The sequence below is a fragment of the Panthera uncia genome, chromosome D4, assembly GCF_023721935.1.
Source record: "Panthera uncia isolate 11264 chromosome D4, Puncia_PCG_1.0, whole genome shotgun sequence".
NCBI lineage: Eukaryota > Metazoa > Chordata > Mammalia > Carnivora > Felidae > Panthera > Panthera uncia.
The window spans coordinates 55,655,688-55,682,635 of NC_064807.1; the positions used below are offsets into that span (position 1 = coordinate 55,655,688).

General features: G+C 42.6%; 1 protein-coding gene across 5 annotated transcripts in view; it reads left to right on the plus strand.

Annotated features, from left to right (window-relative positions):
* The window catches only part of UNC13B (unc-13 homolog B), a 160,243-nt gene that overhangs the window by 95,402 nt on the left and 37,893 nt on the right, over positions 1–26,948 (plus strand). The window contains exons 1-2 of one of the 5 annotated variants that reach the window (XM_049625841.1): positions 10,775–15,611; positions 24,734–24,756. The exons of the other annotated variants lie outside the window; for them this stretch is intronic. Of the exons in view, the coding sequence (XP_049481798.1) occupies positions 13,331–15,611; positions 24,734–24,756 (2,304 nt within the window). The 5' untranslated portion in view covers positions 10,775–13,330. Of the gene's footprint in view, positions 1–10,774; positions 15,612–24,733; positions 24,757–26,948 lie in introns of those variants that run through there. 5 annotated transcript variants of the gene reach the window in all.

The following is a 26,948-nucleotide window of genomic DNA, read 5'->3' on the forward strand; positions in this document are numbered from 1 at the left end:
TTTCTTTCTTTCTTTCTTTCTTTCTTTCTTTCTTTCTTTCTTTCTTTCTTTCTTTCATGTTTGCTTATTAGAGACAGAGAGAGAGGGAGTGCACACAAGTGGGAGGAGGGGCAGAGGGAGAGAGAGAATCCCAAACAGGCTCCATGCTGTCAGTGCAGAGCCTGACACACGACTCAATCCCACAAACTATGAGATCATGACCTCAGCAGAAATCAAGAGTTGGACACTTAACCAATTGAACCACCCTGGTGCCCTCAAAGGGTTCATTTCCCCATGAAATTTCAAATTTTGGATTCCCATTAGAGAATTAGAGAATCCTCCACATGTGGCCCCTTGGCTTCCTTGGGGTAAAGAAATTGAGGCAGGGCCATTGTACTTTGTGGATTGGACTGGGACATATATAAGCAGATACTAGTTCAGGAGTAGCCTTAGTTCTAAATCTGGGAGCTATGACTTTTGAACAGGTTTATGTGAGAGGGCTGTAGACTACTACGTAGTAGTCTACTACATAGACTACTACGTAGTAGTCTACTACATAGACTACTTTGATTATGAGTATTGATTGATTGATTGATTGAGAGAGAGAGAGAGAGAAAGCAAGCAGGGGAAGGGTGGAGAGAGAATCTTAAGCAGGCTCCGTGTTGTCCGTGCAGAGCCTGAAGTGGGGCTTCATTCCAGGAACCATGAGATGATGACCTGAGCTGAAATCAAGAGTTGGAAGCTTGACCAGACTGAGCCACCCAGGTGCCCCTGATTATGAGTCTTTAATCATTAGTCCTTGAATGGAAATGGGGCCACAGCCTTTGTAGGTAAAGGCTAAAAACCTGTTTAGCCTAGCAGTACTGAGTTTATCCCTGTTCATGTTTAAGGTTTTGCTAATCAGGATGGTGCTTGACCTGATTGTAGGACTGAAATTTGTCAGCAATTTGTGACTCCTTAGGCCTGCCTTGCAGCTTGTCAGGTCTCATTTAGTCTGTGTAGCAGCTATGTCTTAGCACATCAGTAAAGTCAGCACATATCTGCCAGGCTCATAACTCTCCTTGGGTGGAATGTTCCTGAGGGAAGGAGGAGATTCACCTCCCATTGCCCATAATTCTCTGCTTCATGCAATCACTCAGTAGTTTATGGAGGGCATAATTGTACAGGGGTTAAAAAAAAGACTTTTCTCAGCCACCAGAACAAACCATTTTCCTCAGGAAACATATCCTACTTGTGTGACCCATGTCAGCCTCTCATGTTGCTTCTGGCTTTACTTGGTGATAGAGAAGGAAAGGAGTCACAGACTTACTCTGATGTAAGTTAGATTTTGGCTCCACCTATCCTTTGTATCCTCATATGTGATTGTCAGCATTGGGAGACGAGGTAGGTACCTGCTGGTCCTGACCCAGCCATTCTCTGGCAATGACACCTGAAAGGGCAGGCCAGGTTTGGAGCAGGCACATTCTTTGCTTTTGGACCAGTTGTATCTGGCCTGAGGGAGACTTAGACTGGTTTGTATGAGAGTGGAGAATTGTGGTTGGTGAGCCCCTCCTCCAGTATCCCTGTGACTCCACTCAGATGCTTTAACCGAGGATGAATTTTGTGTGCCAGGTGGTCTTCTGACTAACCCACCCATTTGGTTCCCCTTTAGAGCTCCTGCAGCTCTGAACCTTCCCACAACTCTGCGTGAGTGTCAGTGTCTCATGTTGAATTTCCATCTTGACTCATCTATCTCTAGGCGAAGATCCCTGCAAAGATTTAAATTGGGAACCAGACCTTGAGAATGTCTGTTCAGAGCATTTCACAGCTTCTGGATAAATGCCTTTTCCTTCTTAACCCAATCTGTTTCTCCAATTCTGCCCAGCTAGGTCTTGAAAAGCCCTGCTTTGAGGAAGCTTCCCAACTGAGGTGGGTGCTTGTGCTATTTCTTACCTCTGAAAAGCACCCCCATCCTTTTAGCCTGCCTAGGACTCCCAAGAGCCAGATCCACTGTAACAAAGGACTGCATCGTTGCTTACACGGCTCAGGAAACAGAAATTGTGTGTCTATCCTAAAAGGCTAGACCACAGAGGAGATCTCTCCTTTGGTCCTATGATGTCTGGCAGTCTGTGGGCCCTCTATGGGCCCTGTTGAATAGTAGAAGAGGGAGCCTGCTTTTTTACCCAGAATGTACATGGACAGCTATTTACCACTTACTCTCTGTGTTTTTGGTGAAACATGGGAAGTTGGAAAGATACAAAAGTAATTTATGGTCAAAGCCATATAAGCTGTCTTGTGAAGTTTGAAGACCATGAACTAGAGATTGCATATTTGTTGTGCCTCATGTCATAAACACATCTTCTCCTGTCTGAGCCTTTATTTTTCTGGAAAACTCAAGCTGCTTAGAATATGGGCTGAATGTGTTTGACTAGGCAGATGGACAAGAGAGGGCCGCATTAGCCTCAGGTATAACATCTAGAAACCTCAGCCAGGTCTTGGAGCCACTGGTGGATGAGTCAGGAAGAAGTAGGTCCGTTAGGCAGTATCCTAGCTCTGAAGATCATTTCTAGTCTTGAGAGTTTGAGTTTCTTAGAATAGGAATCCCAGCCCCAAACCTGATAATGACAGCCACTTCTCCGGGCTCTTTGAGTGGGAGGGAATTCTGATTTAATCAGTCTTCCCTATATTTCTTGTTTTAAACCCTTTACCTCTTCTGGCTGAAATATGGGAAGCTCCTCTAAATTGGCTGTGACTTCCACTGAAATTTGACACTTTTCAAATGATTTTTTTTCTGTATTTAGATGTGGTTATAGTTGCACTGTCAGTCCTTATCTCTTCTGTCACCCAGCCAGCTCCCGACTGGGTTAGGAGGTATTTGCTCTGCTGTTAGTGTTGGCTGCATAATGAGGTGGATGGTTAAGAAATGGGTTGTTTAGCATCTTTTGGAATCTAAATTTTCTTCCTGGGTTGAGGGGGAAGCAATGTTACTGGAAGAAGGCAGTAGGGAGGCAAATGTTGGCTCTGGAATCAACACTTTCTCCTCAGGATCTTGGATAAGCCAAGGAAATCATTCCTCCTTTAAAAGCTTATGTTATCTACCATATAGGGCTGCCTGTTCCACAGTGACAGTTTTTAGGGTGGCCCCCATAGCCTGACTGCCTAATTCTTGGCTATCAGGGCCATGTTTTACTGTAGATTGTCATGAAGAATGTTGCAGGGCAGCAGAAGTAGCAAGATTTGAGAGCCTGGTTTGGACATGCTGACTGAATCAAACTTGTCCACCTTCTGTTGGCCTAAGGAAGAGAAGGGCTTTCTCTCATTAGATCAGGCTCAGAGGAGGTAGAATAGGAATGGCTTCACTGGATTGTTACTGGTAATTGGAGCCCTATATTGAGAAGAATTCTGAGATTCTTTGGACTCAAACAGTGTTTTTGCTGTCCTGTGGGTGCAGAGTAGAAAGGGGTATTATATATTTGATGTATTTGGCATTTTAAGCTCCAGGGCTTCAGGGGTCCCTGGCTTATGTTTGGCATTATGTTGCAATGAACAACTTGAGTGCTCTTTGAAGATAAGGACATTCAATTTCCTGATGAGTCCTAAGTAGAATTGTTGAGTTATTAGGAATTAGGGCCATGTGAGAGCCACCTGACTAGCAAGTCTCCATGGAGATGGGGCTGCCATTGGCAAAGAGGGGCTGGGAGATTTGGGATCATGAAACCGGAGCCTTGAATCGTAAACAGCTTTTGGTTAATGTGATTACACTTGAGGCTATCCTAATTCTGGATACCCAAACAATCTGTGGTCCAGACTTCTGCAATAGAGGGTTTATGTTAGCCCACCCAGCTTCCCTTACATCTCTCTAATCATTACATCTCTCTAATCATTGCCTTGGCACAGCCTAAGGGACTTCTTGTTTTCCAGTTGGTTCTTTTGCTGTGGCTGTTCAGGAAGAACTGGACTAGGTATCTACTCTGAGAACATAGTGCTATTTGATGCTAACTGCACGTGGGCACTTCACCTGTTTTCCAGCTTCACCAAATGCAGATAGCAGATAATATAGATACAAAAACAAAAATGAAACAATCAACTAAAAAAAAAAAAAACCTAGCGTTTGTTTCAGTAGAAGGCATGATTGCCTTTGTATTGTGCTCTGGTAATTTCTTGCTGTGTTCTGTCTTCTCTCTGAGACTGGGAGCTCTTCAAACTATAGATTGCTGGTCTTAAGTCTCTTTATATCCTATAGCCCAGACTTGAGAGAGGTGGATAGGCAGGGGAGAAGAAGGGAGGGGGGGGGAGAAGAACAAGAGGAAGAAATGGGGGAGGGGAGAGAGTAAGATCTATATTTAGCAAGTGGGAGAGACACTCACCAAGGGTGTGTGAGTGAGCTTGCTGGCGAGGTTTGTGTGTGCGTGAGTGTTCTGGGAAAGGGGGTGTGTGCGCCAGGAACGTGTGAGGAGAGCTGGTGCCCTATGGGAGGTTGCAGGCAGGAAGCAGCTGGAGAGGAGGAGGAGCAGCAGCAGGAGCAGTAGCTGCCCTGCTTTCCGTCTCAGTCTCAAAGCCCGGAATCGACTGGGTTAGAATTCCACATCCAGTTGAAGTTTGGCTGCTATTGCCTTCAGCAGGCTGGTCATCAGAGTCCCCCTCAGCAGAGGTGTGGACCAGATTGGATTTCTAGATTTGTAGCCAGCGAGACTCCTGCCCAGCCTTTCACTGAGGGGATTTCTCTGCTGGGCATTGTTCCTATCATCAACTTTGCACCATGGAGCCAGCCAGCTGGTGCAACTGAGAATAATAGCTCCCTGGCTCTGTTTGTCTGTTGGGCAAGAAGCCATGCTGTGGCTTAGAAAGTTCATCCTGTGGCTTCTCTGTCAAACCAGGGAGTGCTCCTGAATGGATTTCCTCTTAAAGACGGCACTTGTATTCTAAAACTTGAGAATTTGTGGTTTTAATGTTTGTTTTTTTTTTTTCCTTTTCATTTCTTTAACTCTTACTTTGGTTGCAGCAGCAAGGTAAGTGGTATCGAGTGTATGACTGACTGAATGACAAGCAGGGACAAAAGCAAAGCATTTGTGGGTGGAATACAGAGGAGCTACATTAATTACATAACTGCTGGAGCCAACTTGCTGGTGGGGGTCATTAGAATGAGTGAAAAATGGCATACTCAGCCCTGAGGGTAGAATCTTCACGTGCATGTGTTTATATGCTGATAATCTGACTATCTGTTCTACCTTGGTACTCTTACACTCCTGTATGTATGTAAATAACTTAGCCAGCCCTCTGAATGTGTGCATACTTGTATACAAATAATCTGTTTCCACCTCTTGATATGTCCATGTTTATAAATAACCTGGTCATTCCTTCCTGTGTGTACATAATAGAAACTCATTCAACTCATTCATTCCTTTTAAATGCTTATACACAAGCCATATCTTCCTCCATGTGCCTATATCTGTATCTATATATAGATAGATATATAATCTCCTCTTTTATTTCGTGTGTGTGTGTGTGTGTGTGTGTGTGTATGTGTGTGTGTTTACTCAGGTAACTTTCCTCTTCTGGTATATGCCTGTGTATATTAAGAAACCCTTCTATTTTTCCATTGTGTGAGTGTGTTTTTACTGTTCTTCTGTCTGATGTATTAATTCTTCCCTCTCATGTGCATATGCCATATAGACAGAAAAGTCATCCTGAGTTTCCTCAATGTTGAGTGTGTATACACATGCATAATAATCTGTCCATTTTCATCATGCATGTATGGTAAAAATAGCACTAACTATAGAATGTAGACCCCTTTTTAAATCTTAGGTCTCCTCAGTGACCTTGGTCAAGTCATTTAGCCTCTCTGAGCTTCATTTTTCTCATTTATGAAATCAGAATGATCTTCCTGCCTCATAGGGTTCTGATGATAAAAGATGTCATGATAAAATAGGAGTCATGTAAACTATAAGATTCTAAACAAATATAATTTTACTATTGTTACATTTCCCTCTAGTGTGAGTTGTATAGGATAGTGTATCTTTGACTCAGCAGCATTGAGATTATGCTCTTGTCTGTGAGAAGTCTCTAAGTCTTCCCTGTAAAGGGTAGCTTCTATTGAAGTAATTAGGTTTCACCTGTAGTTTTGCCCAAAGTATTGGAAAGAAGCTACATATTGCTACAGGGGATCTAGAAAGGGTCAGATTGAAAGAGAGAAAAGGTCTCATCCTCTGCAGTTTAGGACCTTAATACTTTGTTCTTTGTAGCTTTGAGGATTGAACGTGTCATAAAATGGAAATGTGCTACCTCCAGCTAGGATCAAACTGAGCAGGTGAAAAGATGAATGAAAGAACAGAGCATTCTGCTGCCCCTGGGATGGCAGCCTGTAATGAACATCTGCTGCCAGGTTTTGAAGGCTCTCCAGAGTGTCCCCCATCCCAGCCTTCTAGACCTGTGTGTCCCATATGGTAGCCACTGGCTATATGTGGTAGTTGAGTACTTGTCTTGGCAGACAGGCTACTCTCAATTGAGATGTGCTGTAAATGTAAGATATGTAACAGAATACGAGGATTCAGCATGAAAGAAAGAATGCAAATATATGATGAATATTTTTTATATTGAATGCATGTTGAAATGATAGGATAATGAATTATATAAAATATATTAAAGTAAATTTTACTTTTTTTATTTTACTTTAATGTGGCTACTAGAAATTTTTAAATTACATATGTGGCTCACATTATATTTCTATTGGACACTGCTGCTCTAGACCTATCATTAGCACAAGGATCAGGGCACCTCTTCCAGCTGGAAGAACAAATGGAAGCCTCATGATAGCAACTATGGGAATGACAAGGAACCATGGCACAGCCTCTTCCTACTAGTCTCATATCCTAGAGAGATACAGACTAATTACCAGCCTCTAGCAGAGGCTGGGGCTGCCACTACCCTCTTTATTTGTCTTGAATGAGACTCCAGAAAAATTTAAGTATATTTAGGGAGAGGTTCCCAACTTAGTTTTTACAATAAAAAAGGGTGATAAGCCATCAGTCTAAAAATAAACCTAGAACTGGAAGGCAGCATATTGTGAGGGAAACAAAAGTGGACTAGAAATTAGGAGACTTGTATTCTAATGCAGCTCTGCCATCACTCATTTATCCTTTCTGTGGCACTGACTTCCCACTGTGTCAGGTCATATGCTTGGGATAGTAGTGCCCTGTGCCAGGCATTGGGAGATCAAAAACAAAGCACAGCTTCCATTGTAATGGAATTCACATCCACTGTGAGTCCTCAAGCAAGAACCTCCCATTCAGGGGGCTGCCAAAGTAAAACAGATGAACAAAAGCAAGGGTATCATTTTGGGTGAAGGGTTTAAACTTGGGTAATAGAACTTTTGAGAACCTAGAATAGCTGTCCTCCCTAAAAGACTTTCACATTTAAAATTTAGGAAAACACTGTGATAGCTAAACAAAACTACTCCATAGGCTAGATCACAATGTAGTATGAGATTCCAGGCCTAGTACTGTATAAGAGTCTCTTTCAAATCTAAACTTCTCTGATTTGGTGTTCTGATTCCTTTTATTCAATGGTAAGATTTAATTTGTTTTGAGCACCCTATGTGCCAGGCACTGTTCTAGGTGCTGTGAGCAAAACAGTTCTATAGCAGTGAGCCAAACAGTCTCTACTCACATTCCAGAATAAAGAGGTAGGGGAAAGAGACACATAATAAACAAGCAAACAAATATATGATGTATCAGGTAGGTAGTAATAAGTTCTCTGAAGAAACTACAGCAGAGTAAGGAGATAGAGAATGTGGGTTTTTTTGTGGGGAGGGGGTAGTTTTTAGAGGCTAGACATACCTGCTCACATGCCTTCTTCAGTCTATTCATGAGAACCTTGAAGTAGTATGGAAAAAAGTATGATGATGCTTAAGAAAAAAACGTTGTGACGTTTTTTAAAGGCTGTAAGGCAGACTACATTGGGGTATTACAGTAAGGGAGAGAGATTGAGCCCAACTCTGAATACAAGGAAGACTGAGAATTTATAGCTAAGGAACAGGGTGAGGGTCAGTGAATGGAAAATTACTAAGAGGAAACATCAAGGATAAGGGGAAGTCTGGCTAAACTGACTTGACAGGAGTTTTGCTGGAGGCACACCAAGGTGGTGGTTAAGGAATTTGGTCAGATATCAAAGGTGAAGAATTTTCACTAAACTGACCCAGCAGGATTCTTGCTAAAAGTGGACTGAACAAACAGAGCTGAAGGTCAGGGGCCTTGTCAGAAAGAGGACTCAGAGCAACCTGACTCAGGTTTGATCAAAGGAGAGAGTCTTTGTCATGAGTATCTGATTCTGGGTGCATATGTATTTGCTTTATGGTTGGTTATATTCCTTGGTATAGTAAACCTTGGTACTGCTGAAAGGGAGCGCAGGGCAGGGCAAGAATACCCAGCTCTCATGACTGGCATTCATTCTTCATTTTGAGGTCTTGATATTCCAACCCTTTGAAGGCTGCATCCTCCCTTATGGTACTGTATGTTACCAGAGGTTCTGTCTCCTCTCTTGTATACAATGTTTGAGGTTTTCTTTCTTTTACCGTGTCCAGCTTCTGGCCTATAAATGGAGTTCCTCCTATTGCTGATGAGGAAGGATGGCCTGTCCTAGGAACTATAGTACCTAAGGACCTTGTGATGCATTTAATCTAGGGCATTCTTTATTCCCTTTGGCTAATCTCACTTTTCATACTACGCGACCCTGATCACTTTCTCTGACAGGAATCTTTGTAAGCATTGGTGCTTTCCCAAAGATTAACAACCTAAAAGTACCCAAACCTGTTGTAGCCCTAGAAATCCATTCCTCCCACCATATTAGCCATGCAACATAATTGGTAAATGGCCCAGGAATGATCTGACCTCTATAGAAGGGAGGTGGGAGGTGCTGTCAGAGTTCTTAGCTCTCTGCCTTCTGGGCTTGTTTCACACAAAGTGAGAGGCTGCTTGATACATATACAGAGTTCTGGCCTGTTCCCAGAGGTCCCCAGCTGTTTCCTCCCAGCCAAGATTTGGGTCAGAAGCAATTTTACAAGGAATACTCGCATTCCTAATCACATTTATTTGGTAAGGTAGAGAAAGACACAAAAGAATCAGCCATTTCAGAAAACTGAGTTGTTTTTTTTTCTTCTTGACTTTTTTTGGTACGTTGGTGCTGATGCGATTTAAGGGTTTATTCCCTGCCATAGTTTTCAGCTCTCTTGTTGAAGCTTACTACTTTTGATTTATTTATTTTATTTTGATGTGTTCCCTTTTCAAACGGAGATATCCCTTGAAAGGGTTTCCTTATTTTTCCTAGGTTTAGTCATTCCTTAGAAAGATAGCAGAAAGGAGAAAGGTGTGGTCACTTTTTAGAGTGTGTGTATGAAGTTTGAAAAGTTGACTAGAGTAGATAGGCTAATAGGACAGGGCAGAATGACGGCTCTGGGTATCTTGAAGGAGTCCAGAGGGTCAAGTTGAGCTGGGTGGACCCCAATGCCTCTTTATCCCATTGTGGCTCAAATATTACTTCTCTATGGCTTTCCCTGTCCTGATTTTGCTGGGCCTCTCACTGCCCCTCCATTCCCCCATCATTGGAATTAATGTCTATTATCTATTGTTTATTACAACTTGCATTATAACATGTTTTGCTTTATTTTGTGATGGTGAATATGCCTATTTCCTTCTCCAAACCTTAATATATTAGAAAGCAGGGACCATGTGTCTTACATTCCTGGCACATAGCTTGGTGCCTGACAGGTCAATTGAATTGATTTAGAGGTCAAACTGTCCTCATTCTTAGGCCCTTGTTATTTTATTCCTGTGGACAGTAGTAGCAAAGAGAGGCTGGGGGAGTAGGTGGACTTGACTTGGGCCTCTTGGCCCTAAGGGTTGCCCTTTTAGCCTATTCTGGCTTCTGGTATCCTATTGGGTTCTGGGCAAAGTAACTGGTTGATTCTCTGGGCATTACATTGAACTCTGTCCTCTGCTTCAAAACCTAAATATCTGGATGACTGAGTGGGTTTGGTGCCTTTGGGGAACCCATATCCCCAGAAAGTGATTCTTAAGTTCATCCAGGGTAGTGATTACCAATTCATAAGAAGGTTTGGGGAGAGTTTGTTTAATATGGAAGCAAGCATCTTTCTTTGAGGCTGGAAGAAGTTGCTATGGCAGCTCTAGTTGGAAATTTCCTATTTGTTAGTAACGTAGGAAACCAGGCAGCTTTGCCTTCAGTCCTTCAGGAGGCTGTAGAGAAAGACCCTGAACATAGTGACTATGCCATTTGCCCCTTGTATGACTTGCCAGACAGTGTTGTGGGCACTGCACTCTTGGAGGGGACAGCTGGCAAGACTGTCTAGGAAGTTAAACCAAGCCTATCTGGAGTATTGATCTGAAAAACAAATAGGCCTGAAGTTAACCTGGCCTGCATTGAAGCAATAGCAGGAGAATCAGTTTCATTTTTGTTCCTGAAAAGCTGCTTTCTCTGGACCTAAATGGGGCTGGTCTTGGAAGACCTGGCAATGGGTTCTGGGCCTCACCAGCCTTTGAACAGAAAAACTTGCCTCCTATAGGTATCTGTCCCTTCTGCATGCTTTCAGACTGCCTGAGGGAACATGGCAAGCCCCTTGTCACCTGAGCAAAATACTGGGAACTGAATGTCTTGCTTCCTTTTTTAATCTTAAGGAAAAAGAAAAAAAAACTTCTAGAAGAAAATAGGATTAACAAAGAATGACACATGTCAGTGGTATGATTGCAGGCAGTGCTACAGACCATAAAAAGAGACTAGGAAAGATAGGAGTTTGGGGCTAGGATAGAAGTCATGGTTTACTCAAATCATACCTTTTATGGGTGGTGGCATGCTTCGTAACATTCCTGTGACTATTTTCCCTACTGTACAGGTGAGGAAACTAAGGAACAGAGAAGTCAGGTGTTTAATCCAAGATCATTGGTGAAGCAAGACCTGACTTAAGTCTTTTGATTTTCAATCTAGTAGAACTCGCTCATGGCTTCATGTGGTCTGGTCATACACAGAACTTTCATCTTGGTTCAGTAAGCAGTCTTTCTCTTTGAGACAAACTTGAAAGGCTGATTACCAGTTCCAGTCCTTATTGGGCCAAGGACCTTGTTCAAAGCTAAGATACCAAGACCAAAGCAGAAGCACCTAGACCTTGCACAGTTGGGGGGAGTAAAAGAGGGTAGCTTTGGAAATACAGATGTGCACTTGTGGAAGGAGAGAAGGAATAATTTGATGAATCAGTCTTAGAATTGGTACCTGTGCTGTTTAGATAGCTAGGCACTAATCCTAAGACCCAGCAGTTCTGGTTGTGCATATAGAACATCTCCTCTTTATCCCTCTCTCTCCCCCTGTCACAGAGTACAGTGAGTTGGCCTGATTAGGGATATAGCTGATCCTGGCCCTTTGAGACATAGGAGTAAATCAACAGTGCTTAAAAGGCATTAATTTGGCCTCTGCAGTGCCTCACAGAATGGGTAGCATCCTTAGGTGAGGAATTCCTAGATGGAGCAGAATTTTTAGATGAGCTACAGGGAAGAAGGGAAGACATGAAGTGGGAATTAATCTAGTTTCTGACTTTTGGTTCTTGGCCTAGTTATTTCCAGTAAAAGGGGTCAGTTTGATCTTTATCCCAAGTCTTGTGACTCATGCTTCTGATTCTTCCTAGTCTAGGAAAGCACAGTGCTTTTAACTTTTAAGCCCACAAACTGTAGATGGTGACCTTTCCTTAAAATGAATTCCTGTGGGAGCTGTCAGCTTGTGTTCTTCCCAGGCAATTTTCCCCTTTTGGGGTTAACTTGAGTACTGGGAAAAAGAAAGGGAGGCAGGAGTTGAGACAATTTAGAAATACAGATCAAATCTAGAAAATGGGGAAATCATCTCCGACTGAAGAACATGAAGGATTACATGTCTCCCACCAACCAGTCTTACCCCTCCCAGGGTAACCTAGCAGAGGCAGAAAGTATTGGCAGTCCCATGCATTCCTGGGCTCTTAGCTTTTCTCTTTGTACTTTATACTCTGCTCCTTCCCTACACTTTGCATGTTCCCAGTAAAAAGGAAATGGATAACCACCCCATATAAGGTAATAGTCATCTTTACCTCTGTGGTAGTCCCTGGTAGCTTAGGGTATTAGGGGCAAGTCTGGTGGCAAGCTGTCTTCACCTTTTTGGAGAACAGCAAAGGACTTTGGAGCCCTCTGATATAACCAACTTCCTTCCTGTCCTATGCATTGTTTTCTCTAGGCCAGAGGGCTAGAGCAATCCTCTGTTACTCTGGAAAATCACTTAACCTGGTGCTCTGAAAGAGGCATTAGACGAGATGCACTGTGGAGGAGGAAAGCCAAACCTGTGTGTTGATTAGGCTGCACCAAGCCCTTGGGGACTATTAAACGGAGTTCAGGACTCCAGGCTGTTCCTGAGCCTCCTTCATTCCCTGCTGTGTGTCCACCACATGTGTGTCTTTGGCCACATGCCCCTCCAGATCCAAACATGCTTAATGTTCCTGAGTCTGGACAATGACTATGCTTACATAATACCACCTTACTCTAGAATTAAGTTTAGAAAACTTTTTTTCTCCAAGTTTGAAATACTTGCCATGGTCTTTTCTCCAAGTGAAGGGTTGCTCCCACTGAGCAAAGGGAAAACACTTTGTGCTATAAGCACAGGCAGGAACCAACATCTGAGTTGCTGAGTTTTCACCAGAACAACCAACTGGGAAAATAAACATTGCATGTCTTGTCTTTGTCTTTCACTGTGTATGTAATTTGAGCTTTGGTAGTTAAACATCTATTTGTTCATTCCTGAACCTGACTCTATTGTTGAATTGTAAAGGTTCAGTCACTCACTGACCTTACCCACCTACTTCCCAGGAGTTTGTCTTAATCTTGATGTTTTTGGGTATTTGCCCAGAACACAATGACTTGATACATCATTTCTCTGATGGGAAGCCAAGGAAAGAGAAGTGACTGCCTACAGCCTTTAAGGCCAGCATTGGGAGATAGGTCAGGGTTGACTTCTACAGTCTTAGAAGGTAATATTCTTATTCCTGCTTGACAGTTTGATTCAGATTAAAATTATTCTGCTGCTTTCTGACCTGAGTGCATTATTTTCCTTTTTCACTAGCTACAGGATAAGAGTCAAGCCAGGATCCAGGGACATGTGCCGGGTTTGGAGACTACACATGGGATCATTCCAGGCAGCACTGTGGGCTAAGCCCAAAACATCAGCCAGCCTTAATTGCTAGAAATAGACTGAAAAGACTAGGACAGGTTATTGCCTTCCAGGACAATCTCTGGTAAGCATTCTGACCAGAAATAAAAGGAAGAAGCAGAGAATCCCTCAGACCCTGAGGGAAAAAATGAAACGATTGTTGCAAGAGTCAGAGGAGGAAATCATGGTCACCTTGGGACCCTCCTCCAGGCTGTCCCCAGATAAGGCTAAGTCAGAGACTATGTGTGGCATCAAGAGCAAGTCCTCAGGCCCTGCTGAATCCTTACCAGAGGACAGCTCCCTGCTCCCTCACTGTGGGTCCACAGCCTCAGCCATTAGTGGGGATAGAGATGGAGGCCTGGCCCAGCATTGCAGCTTTGAGCAGCAGACCAGCAGTCAGCTTCCTCTGGGCTCCACTGCCTGTGCTTCAGGGTCGGGCTCTCATGACCTCTCATCTGTCAGCATTAGCACAAGCTGTCAAGAGCCCTCAGAAAGGAATCAAGCCAAGTCCCTTTTGTCCAGAGGCCCTCACCAAGGCTGCAGCTGTGAACAGCGAGAGCCTTTGGGGGATATAGTAGACTATATAATCAGAGAGCTACAAGGCATCAGCCGTCTCCAAACTGAAATTGCTGAACTGCAGCAGCACTTGAGCCAAGTCCGGGGTTCAGTGGATGAAGTGTCTAGCTGTGTAGACTCAGTTCTGAGTGAAATAGAAGGCTTGCAGGTGGGCAGCAGCTCTCTGCCTAAGGTATGTGTGGGGGAAAAGGCCCAGGAACCCCATGTGGACAGACCCAGTGAAGAAGCCATTCTGTATCTGTATGGACTTCCAGAGCAAGATGGGGAAAATACCATGGAGCTGGTGCACAGCTTCCTGGCCATGCACCTCTGTGTTAATGGCATGCAGTGCAACAGGTACATCAAAGAGGCTTACAGGGCAGGCAAAGCCCCAGCCCCCAGGCCTACTGTTGTGAAACTTGCCCATCTAGAGCACAGAGACTTCATCTTGCAGAAATCCATCCTTTTGCAGAGTGTAGGGGTCCGGATTGCCACCAAAGAAGAACCAAGCTGGCCACAGTGCTATAAGAATCCCCCAAAGGAGTCTCTGTCATTTTTGCAGCAACTTCAGGATCATAATTCAAATTCTTTAAACCAGCATGGATCACTTCTTCAGATGGAAACAGGGGACACAGGACCCATAACAGGAGCATCTCAAATGAGGGCTCAAAATCAACGCAGAGAACCTCAAACCCCTGAGCAGCAAGGCCTTTCCTTCCCACCCGAGAATAATTTCATAAAGTCAAGTGATGTGTCTAAGCCAGGAGATGAAGTAAAAGGAACATTAGGAACCTCCCAAGTTATCACTGACAGTTGTGGTGGTGAGCTGACAGGGAAAGAGACTATTCTGTCCACCTTCCATCAATTTGAGGAACCTTCCCTAGTGTTAATCTCAAAAGAGGGTTCTGGGACATCCCAGGTTTTCAAACAGTCCAGCGAAGGATTTGAAGTATGTAGTGTAGGAAAAAGAGAAAACCACTGCAGCAATAAAAGCGAGGCTGGCAGCTGTCTGTCACTGTCTGGGTTGCTGAAGACAGAAGACGAGCTCCTGGCCTGTGAAGCTGGGCTTGATATTCTAAGCTCAAAGCAGCTTGAGGATCTTTTGACAGACAAGTCCAGAAGGTTTGCAACTCTGAGCCGTGATCGCATGATGGAGGAAATTATCATAGGGCCTGAGACTTTCAGTGACATGGTTCATATTGACTTGAATGAGGAGGAGGAACATGCTACTCAGGTCCTTAAAGATGTCTTTGAAAAGTCCTCCTGTGGTCTGGTTGGCTCGCAGGAGGATGAAGATCTAGAAATTAAGTTTTACAAAAGCAAGCTGGGCCGAGCAATTCATCACTTTCGTTCAGCTCTGCAGGGTGTGTTTCAGAAGCTTGAGAATAGTGGGTCCATCAGTCCTGAGGACCTGGAAAGCAATGAAAGTGGTTCTCAGTCAGAGAACAGTGATAGACTTCTTGGGACATTGAGTTCAGAGGGTGCTCAGGATTTCTCTGTGGAGAGCCCTGGGAGTCAGGAGAGTGAGAGCTTGCTCAGTGTGGTCTCTGGTGGAGTGGGCATCTCTTCACAGAGAGACCAAACCTTTCAGGATCCCAGCAACTTCTCTCTGGCTTCTAACTCCTCGCCTATTGCATACGCGTTGTCAGGTTTTGCTCTGGCTCCATGTCTGGGAAATGAAACTTGTTCCAGGCCTGAATCTCCCAAGCAGGGCAGACTAAGCCTAGAGCAAGTGTGTGCAGAGACCATCTACCTCAACAAGTGCATCAACAACTTTAAAAATGTTCTGAGAGAGAAAAGACTGAGACAGAAAAAACTTTTGCACGAGCTAGTACAGAAGGCAAACCATCTCTCAGTAGAAGACATACAGTCAGGTATTCCAAATCAATGTTTAATGGGGTCACAGCTGGCTGGGTATGGTCTCCATCAGACAAGTGTGAGACCCAGCTTGGTGGTGAGTTTCACAAGGTGATGGGGGAGGCCCACAGCTTAAATCCGTCTAAATTACTTGAATACAGATTTTTAAACTAATCCTGTGGGAACTGGAGTGAAAGAGGGTCTAAAGCAACAGGAAAGGGGTTCCTATCTCAAACAGAACTTCCAATCTTTTGGGGGTGGGTGCGGCTTTAGAAGCTACCTTTTTAAAAGAGGGAGGAACATGTGGGCAGAAGTAGTTTACAGCTGCAGGACTTTTAGGATATTCCAGTGTGAAGTTGGTGTATAGGAGGCAGGAATGGGCATGTTGCTCACAGGCACTAGAGGGGCTGATGCAATCCTATATTGCATTTTAAAATTATTCTTTTCATGGGTTTCTTGCTGAGATAAGATTGCTAGTTCCCCAGGAGTTGATGGGCCATTGTAGGAATATCCCTTATCCTGAACTTTCTTCTTCCCAGTACTGGACTTCACACAGAACTTTATTTTCGACTTGAAGCTGTCCAGTGCTTTCCCTGCCCAAGAGCCATCTGCCTTTCACAGGTCATATTCCTTTTCTTCCATCTCCAGCTAAAGGCTTCTCACCTAAATTGGAGAATGGAATGGTTTTGAATCAAGAAATGAGAGAACTTTTTTTTTTCTAGGCAGCATGGAGATAATGTAGTTTTAAAATTATTTCTCCCAATCAAAATTAAATTTATCCAAAGAGCATATGCTGTATTCATCCAGTTTTGAATGTAAATGGGGTTGTCCTCTTATGCATATAACCTGATTAATGTTCTTAAGGGAGAATTAAAATTATGAAACATATTGTGTTGACAAAGGTGTGAGGGAACAGGCACTCATACATTGCTGGTGGGATGGGAGTGTAAATTGGTATAACCTCTAAGGAAGACATTTGGCAAAATGTATCAGAATTCTACATACCCTTTGAGCCCCAGAATCACTTCCAGGAATATATCCGGCAGGTTTATTTTCACATGTGGAAAGGACATGTGTTCTATTTTTGAAGCATTGTTTTTAGTAGCAAAGAGTAAAAACAATGTTTGTTAAGAAAGACTGGCTAAATAACTTACTGGCACCCCCTAACAATGGGATACAGTACCATATAGCTATAAAAAGAATAAGGTAGCTCTTTACTGAAATGGAGATATCTCCAAGACATATTGCCATATGAAAAAAACAAGGTGCAGAACAGTATGTATAAGATGCCCCACATTTGTAGAAAAAAGAGAGGGAAAGAATATACAGACCCATAGTGTCTGTGTCTGTTTGTGTAGGATATCTAACAAAGATACATAGGAGACTGATACCTAATTGCCCCTAGGGAAAAGTACTAGGTGAAAAACTAATGGGATGAAAAATAAATTTTTTTCCCACTGTATATCTTTTTATGCTTTTTAGAATCTGAATAATGAATGTAATACCGTCATAAAATTAAAAAAATCACATGCTCCTTTCAAATATCCCTAGATCTACTCCTTATAGCTTATCCAAAAAGTCTAGGGGCACCTGGGTGGCTCATTTGGTTATTTGTCCGACTCAATCTCAGCCCAGGTTTTGATCTCAGGGTTGTGAGTTCAAGTCCTGCACTGGGCTCTTCACTGGATGTGAAGCCTACTTAGGAAGGAAGGAAGGACGGAAGGACGGAAGGACGGACGGACAAGTCAGTCTAAATTCCTTCACTTGGCATTCAGGACCATTACAGTTGGTCTCTAGTTTGCATTTGCAGGCTTATCTCTTTGTCCCACTATACTCCACCCAAAAGGAAACCCTGCTGTCTCACAAATTCACCTTGTACTTTCTGTTCTCAGCATATTCGCATATAGATGCTTCCTTCTAGTCTAAGGTGCTGTGTTCATCAAATCAGCCTAGCAAAATTTAGTCCTTCATTGTATAGCCAAAAAAATATCACCTCTTCCAGAAAGCTTTCTATAATTCCTCAGCTGTAAGGGATTTCTTTCTCCACTTAACTTTGCAGTCCTTTTTCCTTCTCACTGGGCATTTAGAAATTTTTACATTACAGCAACAATAGAAACAACAAATATCAAAGCAGTACTTCCTTACCAGCTCCTTTAACCTTGGCGGTTGGTTGGTCGGTGGTCGATGTTAGCATGAACACCCAACACACTTGGGCTGACTTTTCAGCTTGCAAATTTCCCTTCTGAGTTGATACCCTGGTGGGTAATGCAGGATCTTGTGGTAGCTGTGGTAAGCAGGTGGTGGCAGCAGCAGTGATAATGAGACAAGGTAGGTTTTCTGAAGCACCAGTAAGAAAGCAAGCCAAAGTTCTGGGTCTTAGCCAAGATCAAGTCTGGCCTGTGGGCTCCAGGGGGAGCGGTGGAGGGTGCTGGGTCTAGGCCTGACTCCAGCAACATTCCATAGCGCAGGAAGAATGGAGCAAGGTGAGCACAAAGAACAGCCTTTCACCCACACACTTTTGTTACAGAGTCCAGAACAGTAGCCACCCTAAGCTGGTAAACTGATTCAATATTAGTAACAGTGGCTACTACCACAATGGAACATTTAAGATTTCCCTTTCTTCACTGCTCTGCTTGGAACATTTTAGGGCCTAAGGTTACCAGTAGCTTACCACTGAGTTCTTATTTTTCATCCCTTATCTTCTCTTTTGGAGACTACATAGGCACTGTTTTAAGTATTGTCACATGCATTATATAAAAATTCGATTCTTTTATTTCTACTATTGTACCAAAATAGCTTTTGTCAAGGCCATCAGATGACCACCATATTGCCAAACTCCTGGTTCATTTTTAGTCCTCCTCTTAATCAGTCAATCAGCAACCTGACGTAATTGATTATGTCTGTCTTTTCATTCTAATAGCTTTATTGAGTTATAATTTACATGCCATAAAGTTCACCCTTAAAAAGTGCACAACTACTGTTTTTTGTTTTTTGTTTTTTTAGTATGTTCACCAAATTATGCAGCCATCAACTCCAGAACATTTCTATCACCCCAAAAAGAAACTCCTTTCCTATTAGTGGTCACTTTTCAATCTCCTTTGCTTCCAGCCTCTAGCAACCACTAATTGACTTTTTGTTTCTGTGGATTTGCCTATTCTGGACATTGCATATAAATGGATTCATATAACATGTGGCCTTCTGTGACTGGTTTCTTCCACTTAGCATATTTTCAAGATTCAACCATGTTGTAACATGTATCGATACTGTGGTTGGAATAATATTCTGTTATATGGATATACTATATTTTGTTTACATTCATCATTTGATGGGCATTTGGTTTGTTCTTTACTAGTTTTTGGCTATTACAAATAATGTTGCTGTGAACATTTGTGTACAAGTTTTTGTGCAGACATCTTTTCATTCTCTTGGGTATATATTAGAAGTGGAATTGCTGGGTTATATGATAACTCTTGAGTTTAACATTTTCTCAGAAATTGCCAGACTGTTTTCCAGCGTGGTTGCACCATTTTACATTCCCACCAGCAAGGCATGAGAGTTCTAATTTCTCCACATCCTCGCCAACACTTATTAATGTTTGTGTTTTTTTATTTTACCCATCCTACTGGACGTGAGTGGTATCTTACTGTGGTTTGATTTGCATTTCCCTAGTGGCTAATGATGTTAAGCATCTTTTCATGTGCATATTGACCATTTTTATATTTTTTTGGAGAAATGTCTATTCAAATTGAGTTGTCTTTTTGTTGTTGAGTTGTAAGACAACTTTATATATTCTGGAACATGACCCTTATCACATATGTGATTTGTGAGTATTTTCCCACAATCTTTGTCTTTTCACTTTCTTGATGGAGTTTTTGAAGCATACATGTTTTATTTAACTTTTTTTTTTTTTTAAACCAGAACATGCACAAGTGGGGGAGAAGGGCAGAGGGAGAGAGAGACTGAGAATCTTAAGCAGGCTCCATGAGGAACATGGAGCTTCAATGCGGGGTTTGATCATGACCTGAGCTAAAGTCAAGAGTCGGATGCTCAACCGAGCCACCCAGGCACCCCTAAATTTTTTTATTGTGGTAAAATATACATGATATAAAATTTATCATTTTAAACATTTTAAGTTTATTCATGTTGTGCAACCATCACCATCATCCATTATCCAGAACTTTTTCATCTTCCCCAGCTGAAGCTCTGTACCTATTAAACTAACTCCCTATTCTCCTCCCCCACAAATCGTTGGCAACCACATCTACTTTCTGTCTCTCTAAATTTGACTACTCTATGTACCTCATATAAGTAGAATCACACAATATTGGTCATTTTGTGGCTGGCCTATTTTACTTGGCATAATGTTCTCTCAAGGTTCATCCATGTTGTAGCATGTGTCCTTTCTTTTTAAGGCTGAATGGTATTCCGTTGTATGTGTATATATACCACATTTTGTTTATCCATTCATTTGTAGATAGACACTTGGGTTTCTTCCACCCTTTGGCTATTGTGAATAATGCTGCCGTGAACATGGGTGTATAAATATCAGTTTTGAATCCTCACTTTCATTTCCTTTGGGTACATAACGAGAAGTGGAATTGCCATATTGTTTTCTACAGTGACTGCGCCATTTCGCATTCCTACCAACAGTGCACAAAGGTTGTAATTTCTCTACATCCTTGCCAACAGTTGTTACTTCTTTCTCTCTTTCTCTCTCTTTCTCTTTTGTGATAGCCATTATAATGGGTATGAAATAGAGTGCAAAAGTTTTAAATTTTGATGGAATTCAATATATATTTTTCTTGTGTGGATTGTGTTTTTGATTTCGTAGTTAAGAAACCATTGTCTAATCCAAGGTTGCAGAGAAGTAACCTTGTTTTTTTCTTTTTTAAAAAAACATATTTTTTAACGTTTATTTTTGAGAGAGAGAAAGACAGAGTGTGAGTGGGGAGGGGCAGAGTGGGAAACACAGAATCCAAAGCAGGCACCAGGCTCTGAGCTGTCAGCATAGAGCCTGATGTGGGGCTTGAATTCATGAACTGCAAGATCGTGTGACCTGAGCCGAAGTTGGACACTTAACCCACTGAGCCACCCAGGCACCCGTCCTATGTTTTTTTCTAAACGTTGTTTAGTTTTAGCTCTTTTAGGTCGATGATCCATTTTGAAATAATTTTTGTGTGGTGTTTGGGAGATAGGGATCCAACTTGATTCATATGCATATGGATATTCAAACACCATTTGTTGAAAAAAACTCTCTCCATTGAATGGTCTTAGCACGCTTGACAAAAATCAACTGACTGTAAATTTTAGAGTTTATTTCTGGATCCTCAATTCTATTCCATTGATCTTTTAGTCTGTCCTTATGCCTCAGGTGCTTCTTTTTGAAAAACTTTCTTCACTTTGTTTCCAGACCACCTCTCTGTATTGGTTCTTCCCCAGTTCTATATTGACCATTCCTTCTTCACCATCTTTGTTGGTCCCCCCTCATTTTCCCAATCTTGTAGCATCCCAGGATTCAATCCTGATTTCTTTTTATTCATACTCATGGTCTAGATAATCTCTTTCAATATCATGAGTTTTATAAGTATTCCCAGATTTATATCTCTGGCCCAGACATCTTCCATGAACACCCGACTCTACATCTACTTAACATTCCTATTTGGAAGTAAAGAGGCGTATCAGATTTGACATACCAAAACCAAACTCCTGGTCCTTTTCCCAAGCCCCTGCCAAACCAACTTTTCCTATAGTCATCTTACCAGTAAACAGCAACTCGATTCTTAGAGCTGCTCAGGCCCAAATCCGTAGAGTCATTCTTGGCTTTTCCTTTTTTCTCATAGCCCACATCCAATCAGTTAGTAAATCTGCCTGCTCTCCCTTTAAAAGGTAACCTAAAGCTTACCACTATTTCTGCCTTAACCACTAACTATCCTTGTCTAAGTCACCATTTTCTCTTACCCAGATGATTTCATAGCCTAACTTGTCTCTCTGCTTCTACCTTTGTTCTACAGTCTGTTTTCCCCACAGCAATCAGAGTTTGTAATCCTTACAAAACATGAGTTAGATCATATCACTACTCTGTTCAAAAGCTTCCATTGATTTTTCAGTATCAGAATGAAAGCTAAAGTGCTTATGAGCTTGCAGAGCCCTATTTGAACCAGTACTCTATTGCAGACTTGCTGTTCCTCCACACCGGCTATGCTCTCACCTCGGGCTTTGGGCTTGCTGTATATTCTGACTGGAGTACTTTTCTCCTAGAACTCTGAATAGCTTCTTCACTCATTTCCTTTTGGTCTCTGCTTAGATGTCACATTATCAATAAGGCCTTCCTGACAACCTTTTGTAAAACTTTAATAGTAACTGTAGCATCACCACAGGGGCATTATCTTTTACCCTTACCTGAAGTTTGCAGCAGAGTCTCTATAGATCCTGGCACCAAATGCCTGTTTTAAATTTTGGCTTTGCCACTTGCTGTGACTTTAGGCATGTTTTTTAACTTCTGTGATAATCTTCAGTTAATCAACAAAAAAATTGAGATAATAGTATTTACCCAGTAGAGTTGTTGAGAGAAATAAATGAGCTTACTCTAATAAAATGTCAGATACATGATGTGTTCACTTAATGTTAGCTACTTTCATTGTCTTCATGATTATTAATCATCAGCTCCTACTCTAGAATAGAAACTTATCAAGATCAGGGAGTTTGTTTCATTCTCTGCTGCATCACCAGCACTGAGGACAGTACCTAGTGTGTAGTAGGTTCTCAATATGTACTTGTTGAAGAAATGAATCCTTGCTGTAACTTTAGGAGGTAGAGTTCTTACCTGCTTTTTACAGGTAAGGAAATGCAGGCTCATATTAGTGGAGGGCCTCAAGTCTTTTCATTCCCAACTACAATGGAGTTAAGATTGTTTTAATGATGAGGAAGTATGCCCCTTCCTTATAAAATGGACTGTCTGGAAGAGTGCTATCATTCTTAGGGGTCAGGCAATTTTTTTTTTTTTTCCCTAGACATATAGCACTTAAACTGAAAACTAAATCTAAGTAGAAAAATATTAAGGCATTTTAAGAAGTTAGGAAGCACAAAAAGTTTGACTCTTAACAAGAAAGGTTTTGTGGGATGCCTGGGTGATTCAGTCGGGTAAGAGTCCCACTTTGGCTCAGGTCATGTGACCTTATAGTTGGTGAGTTCCAGCCCTACATTGGGCTCTCCGCCATCAGGGCAGAGCCCACTTCTACAATCCTCTGTCTCCTCTCTCTCTGCCCCTCGCCCCCCCCCCCCCCAGTCGCAGCGTGCACGCTCTCTCTTTCCAAAATAAGCATTTTTTTAAAAAAAGAGGGGCACCTGGGTGGCTCAGTTGGTTAAGCGTTCTACTTCAGCTCAGGTCATGATCTCGCAGTTTGCAAGTTCGAGCCCCACGTCGGGCTCTCTGCGGTCAGCATGGAGCCTGCTTTAGATACTCTGTCTTCCTCTCTCTGCATCTCCTCTGCTTATGTGCGCACTCTCTCTCTCAAAAATAAATTTAAAAAAAAGAAAAGAAAAGGTTTTGTTATATTTGTCTAGTGGGTGGGACAAACTAAAGAGCTAATACAGCAGTTCCTTGCAGTCTGGAATATGGTACAGGCTACTGGCTAACAGACCTACGTTTTTCTCTGGTGATTGGCAAAAGACATGTTCTGAGAAGCTGTTGTTTTCTAAGTCCTCAAAGTTCAGTTCCTTTAACTACATACAAATGCTGGGAGATGTGCTAAGCCCTCAGGCTACAAGGGTAAAATTGTGTATATATATATATATATATATATATATATATATATGGAGAGCCTTGACAGCCTTGTCAGCAGATTCTTAGGTATTATGGGGAACTCTGGGGAGAACAGAAAGACACAAAGTAACTTTGACATGATGTATACAGTGTATTTTCAAGATAGTGGAGGAGGAGAGAAACCTTTCCAATTTGAATCACAGGGTCAGTTAAATTGTTCCTTGCCTAATTTTCATTTTCAAAGACAGCAGAATACAATAAGGGAGGTGGGTGTAAATGTAGGAGAGATATGACCCATTCCAGCAAGTGTCTTTTGCATTGCATTCACCTTCCTATAGCTGCACTATTTTGGAGGATTCCTATTCCTGAATTAACTCTTCTGTCAGGTCGGGTGACCCATTAAGTCATCAAAAATAGCTGAAAATTGGAAACTTAAGAATTAGTTTTTATGATTCTCCCTTTTACTTGTTATGTAATGTCAGTGGATCTTTAAAAGGGAGGGAAAAGAAAGAGGGTAGCTGATCAGCCCAGGTGAATGTACTTGCCTTAGAGAAGGAAACCTGTGGAGCTATCCATATGTGGCCTAGAGACAATGTAGTCTGATGATTAGGAGGAGTAATTTCTGGACTTTATCTTCCTTTTCTGTGACTTGCTAAAGCCCTTCTGGAAGCATCAATTTCCTTTGGAGAATTGTTCTGGATTTAATAGATAATTAGGCCTGGAGTTGCCATCACGGTTTTGTCATCTAGATCATGGTAACTTTGTAGGTCAGTGGCCAGTGGATGCCCCCAACTATGGCCTTTGAGTATCCCGGTCCTAGCCTTAACTCCAGGCCTTAACCTGGCCTAACTTAACTCAGGCTTTGGGAAAACAGGCCAGGGTTACTGGGCAAATGCATGGCCTGCATTGTGAAATGGAAAGGGTTCAGTCACCAGGCCTTTGGCGTTTGAGGACTTATCCCAGATCCAGAGTGCGGTCATGTAGCTTCCAAGGAAGGAACTCCCTCTGTGCTTAGCCCAGATCAGATAGCCTGTTGGAGTGGCCCTTGGTAACAAAGTGTGTGGCACTGGTTTCCTTGATGCTGCATGCAGGCCACTTTGGAAAGGGAAGAAAGGTGATTGAAATCCCCAGGCAGGCTTTGTCCTTTAGTTTGAGTAGCCAAACCAGGAATGGTCTAAACTAAAAGGAGGGGCCAGTCAATAGGGGAGGTAAGGATTCTTGGAGTTAGGCTCTGTGAACTAACCAGTTGTTCAGAGGATCTCTTCCTTTCCTCCATGTCCCTTAAGGTTTAGCTGGCATTTTCTTTGGGTTCCGTGCTATGGGACTGAATCTACTAACCTTTCTGCCCTTTTTTCCCTGCTTTCTCTCTCCTTGCAGAAGGAAAGCGAGGAGCCATTCAGGTTGTGCCTCTGGCCCTTTGGGTCCTTTGTGTTGTCTATCTTCTACCCTTCTCTCCTGAGCACAGTGTGTGTGTGTGTGCGTGTGTGTGTGTGCGCGCACGTGTGCGTGTGGACGAACACATGCACGCACACACACACGTGATCTGTGCCTCTGAGCTTTGGCTCATGTAGATAGTCTGTTTTTCCTAAAAGCAGTTTGTGGGCATGCTCCATTTTTGTGTATGCTCCTGCAGACATCCCTGGAGCACAGTGTGAGAATGTGTGTGCCAGCATGGTGCACATTCAATGTAGCATGTGTGTGCTTATACTTGTACTCAGTTTGACTCCCCCAAACACTGATTGCCTTCTCTTCTATTTTGCACAGTGTTTGTCCATTTTTTGCTTGTTGCTGCAGGTTGGCATATGCTGTAAACCCTTGCTGAGCCCAGCATGCATACACTTTGTATTTGAGAGCAGGAATTGCTGTAGGCATTTTGTGCCTCTTGCCTGGGGCCCTAAGTGTGAATGTGCTTTGTGCTTCTGAGCAGGTTTCTTGGTCTCTCTGTGAACACAAGCTTCTGTAGACCTGTGATGTGGTTCCCCCATGCCATGTGAATGCATTGTATAAATCATGCTGTGCACTGGTTCTTGAAGACTGTGAGGGTTTGCTTTTGCTTGTGATTCAGGCCCGGGTGAACACTGAATATCCTTTTTCGAATGGGTGTGCGCACATGCTTTATCGCCCTGTGTGCAGGATCCATGATCACCTTGTGTTTCTCTCAGGCATAAGTTGTGTCTATGAATGTACCCGCTGTAGGTACTTTATCTAGACCACCTCTCATTCTCACAACCCTCCTTCAGTACCTGTGTGTGCATGCTCTATGCTTTTGTCTGCAGGCTTCTGCAGACCCACTGTCCCCTCTAAGCACAGGAAATGTGTATGATCTGAGTTTGTTGAACCCTGGTTCCCAGAGACTTTTTGTGACTTTGTTTCCTTAAGGTCAGTGGTTTCTGGCAAACATCTAATTTTAGGTAGGAAATAAAAATCTCCTCAGTACAGTGACTGTTTCCAAAGGGAAGGTAAGTTCTGTGTGGTAGGATCTGGGGATTTAGGGATAGGCTACCCCTCAAAAGCAACCTTAGGGGACTTGCATTATCCACTTCTGGTTTCCTTTGGGGCCTGGCTGTCCTTTTGCCAGTATCATCTCACCCACAGAACCAGGGCAAGAGCCAGATAAGGTAAAATGGGTTCGTGAAGGGCTGTAGTCAATAGGCAGATAAGCTTACTTAGAATCCAGACAACCTGAGAACGGTCTGAGAAGGGTCTTACATCCAAAGTTCATCTTGAGCCTTACTGCCGACCCAGGGTAATTCTTACCCACTTTTACATTACCCAACACCATGCCTGTCCTACCTCTCCCTTTTCTACTCTGTTTTACCTAATTTTATCCATAACTTCTCCCAGCCAGGGCCCTCCCAAAACTTTACCCCCTGTACAAGTTAAATACCTTACTTTGTCTCCCTTGTCCTAGAGCACATTTGGTCCAGGATAGTTAACTGGACCCCAGGTTTTAGGAGGCAGGAAAGTTTTGGGGAGTTTAGGGGACAAGAAGGGGGCACAAAGCCCCAGACCTGCTAGCACTAGCTCTGTTTGAGCCTAAACAGCATTTACCATTGGTTCTCTAGAAAGCCCTAGAAGCTTTGGAACTTTCTGTCTACACTGCTTTGTTTTTTTTTTCTGTGTGTGTGTTTTTTAATGTTTGTTTTTGGGTTTTTTGTTTGTTTTTGTTTCGGTTTTTTGCTTGTTTGTGGAGAAACGTTTAAAAACTGTTTTCAGGCAGTTTCTTCTTTGAATTATTTGGTACCTCAGTTTTCAACTTCTCATTGTAGAGCTCATAAACAGCACCAGAATGATAATCTAAGTATCCAACCTGCCCTGGGTTTTCTTGTCATATATAGAGACCTTATCAAATGTAGAATGTCTGTGAGTTAGGGCTTCAAGGAAGCCTGAACAAAGTCAAATCACAAGATGAGATGGGAGTCCAGAAGAACCAAGTCACCACTCTGTGATAGCTAAGGGAATTTAGGAATATAACTAGAAGAAGGCCAGACTCTATATGAAGTGGTCCTTTTGCTTAAGCGGGGCCTGGAAGCCTAACTGGATCTTTTTGTTTTTTTGGCCTTGGCTTACTGTTATATATACCAGTGAATTG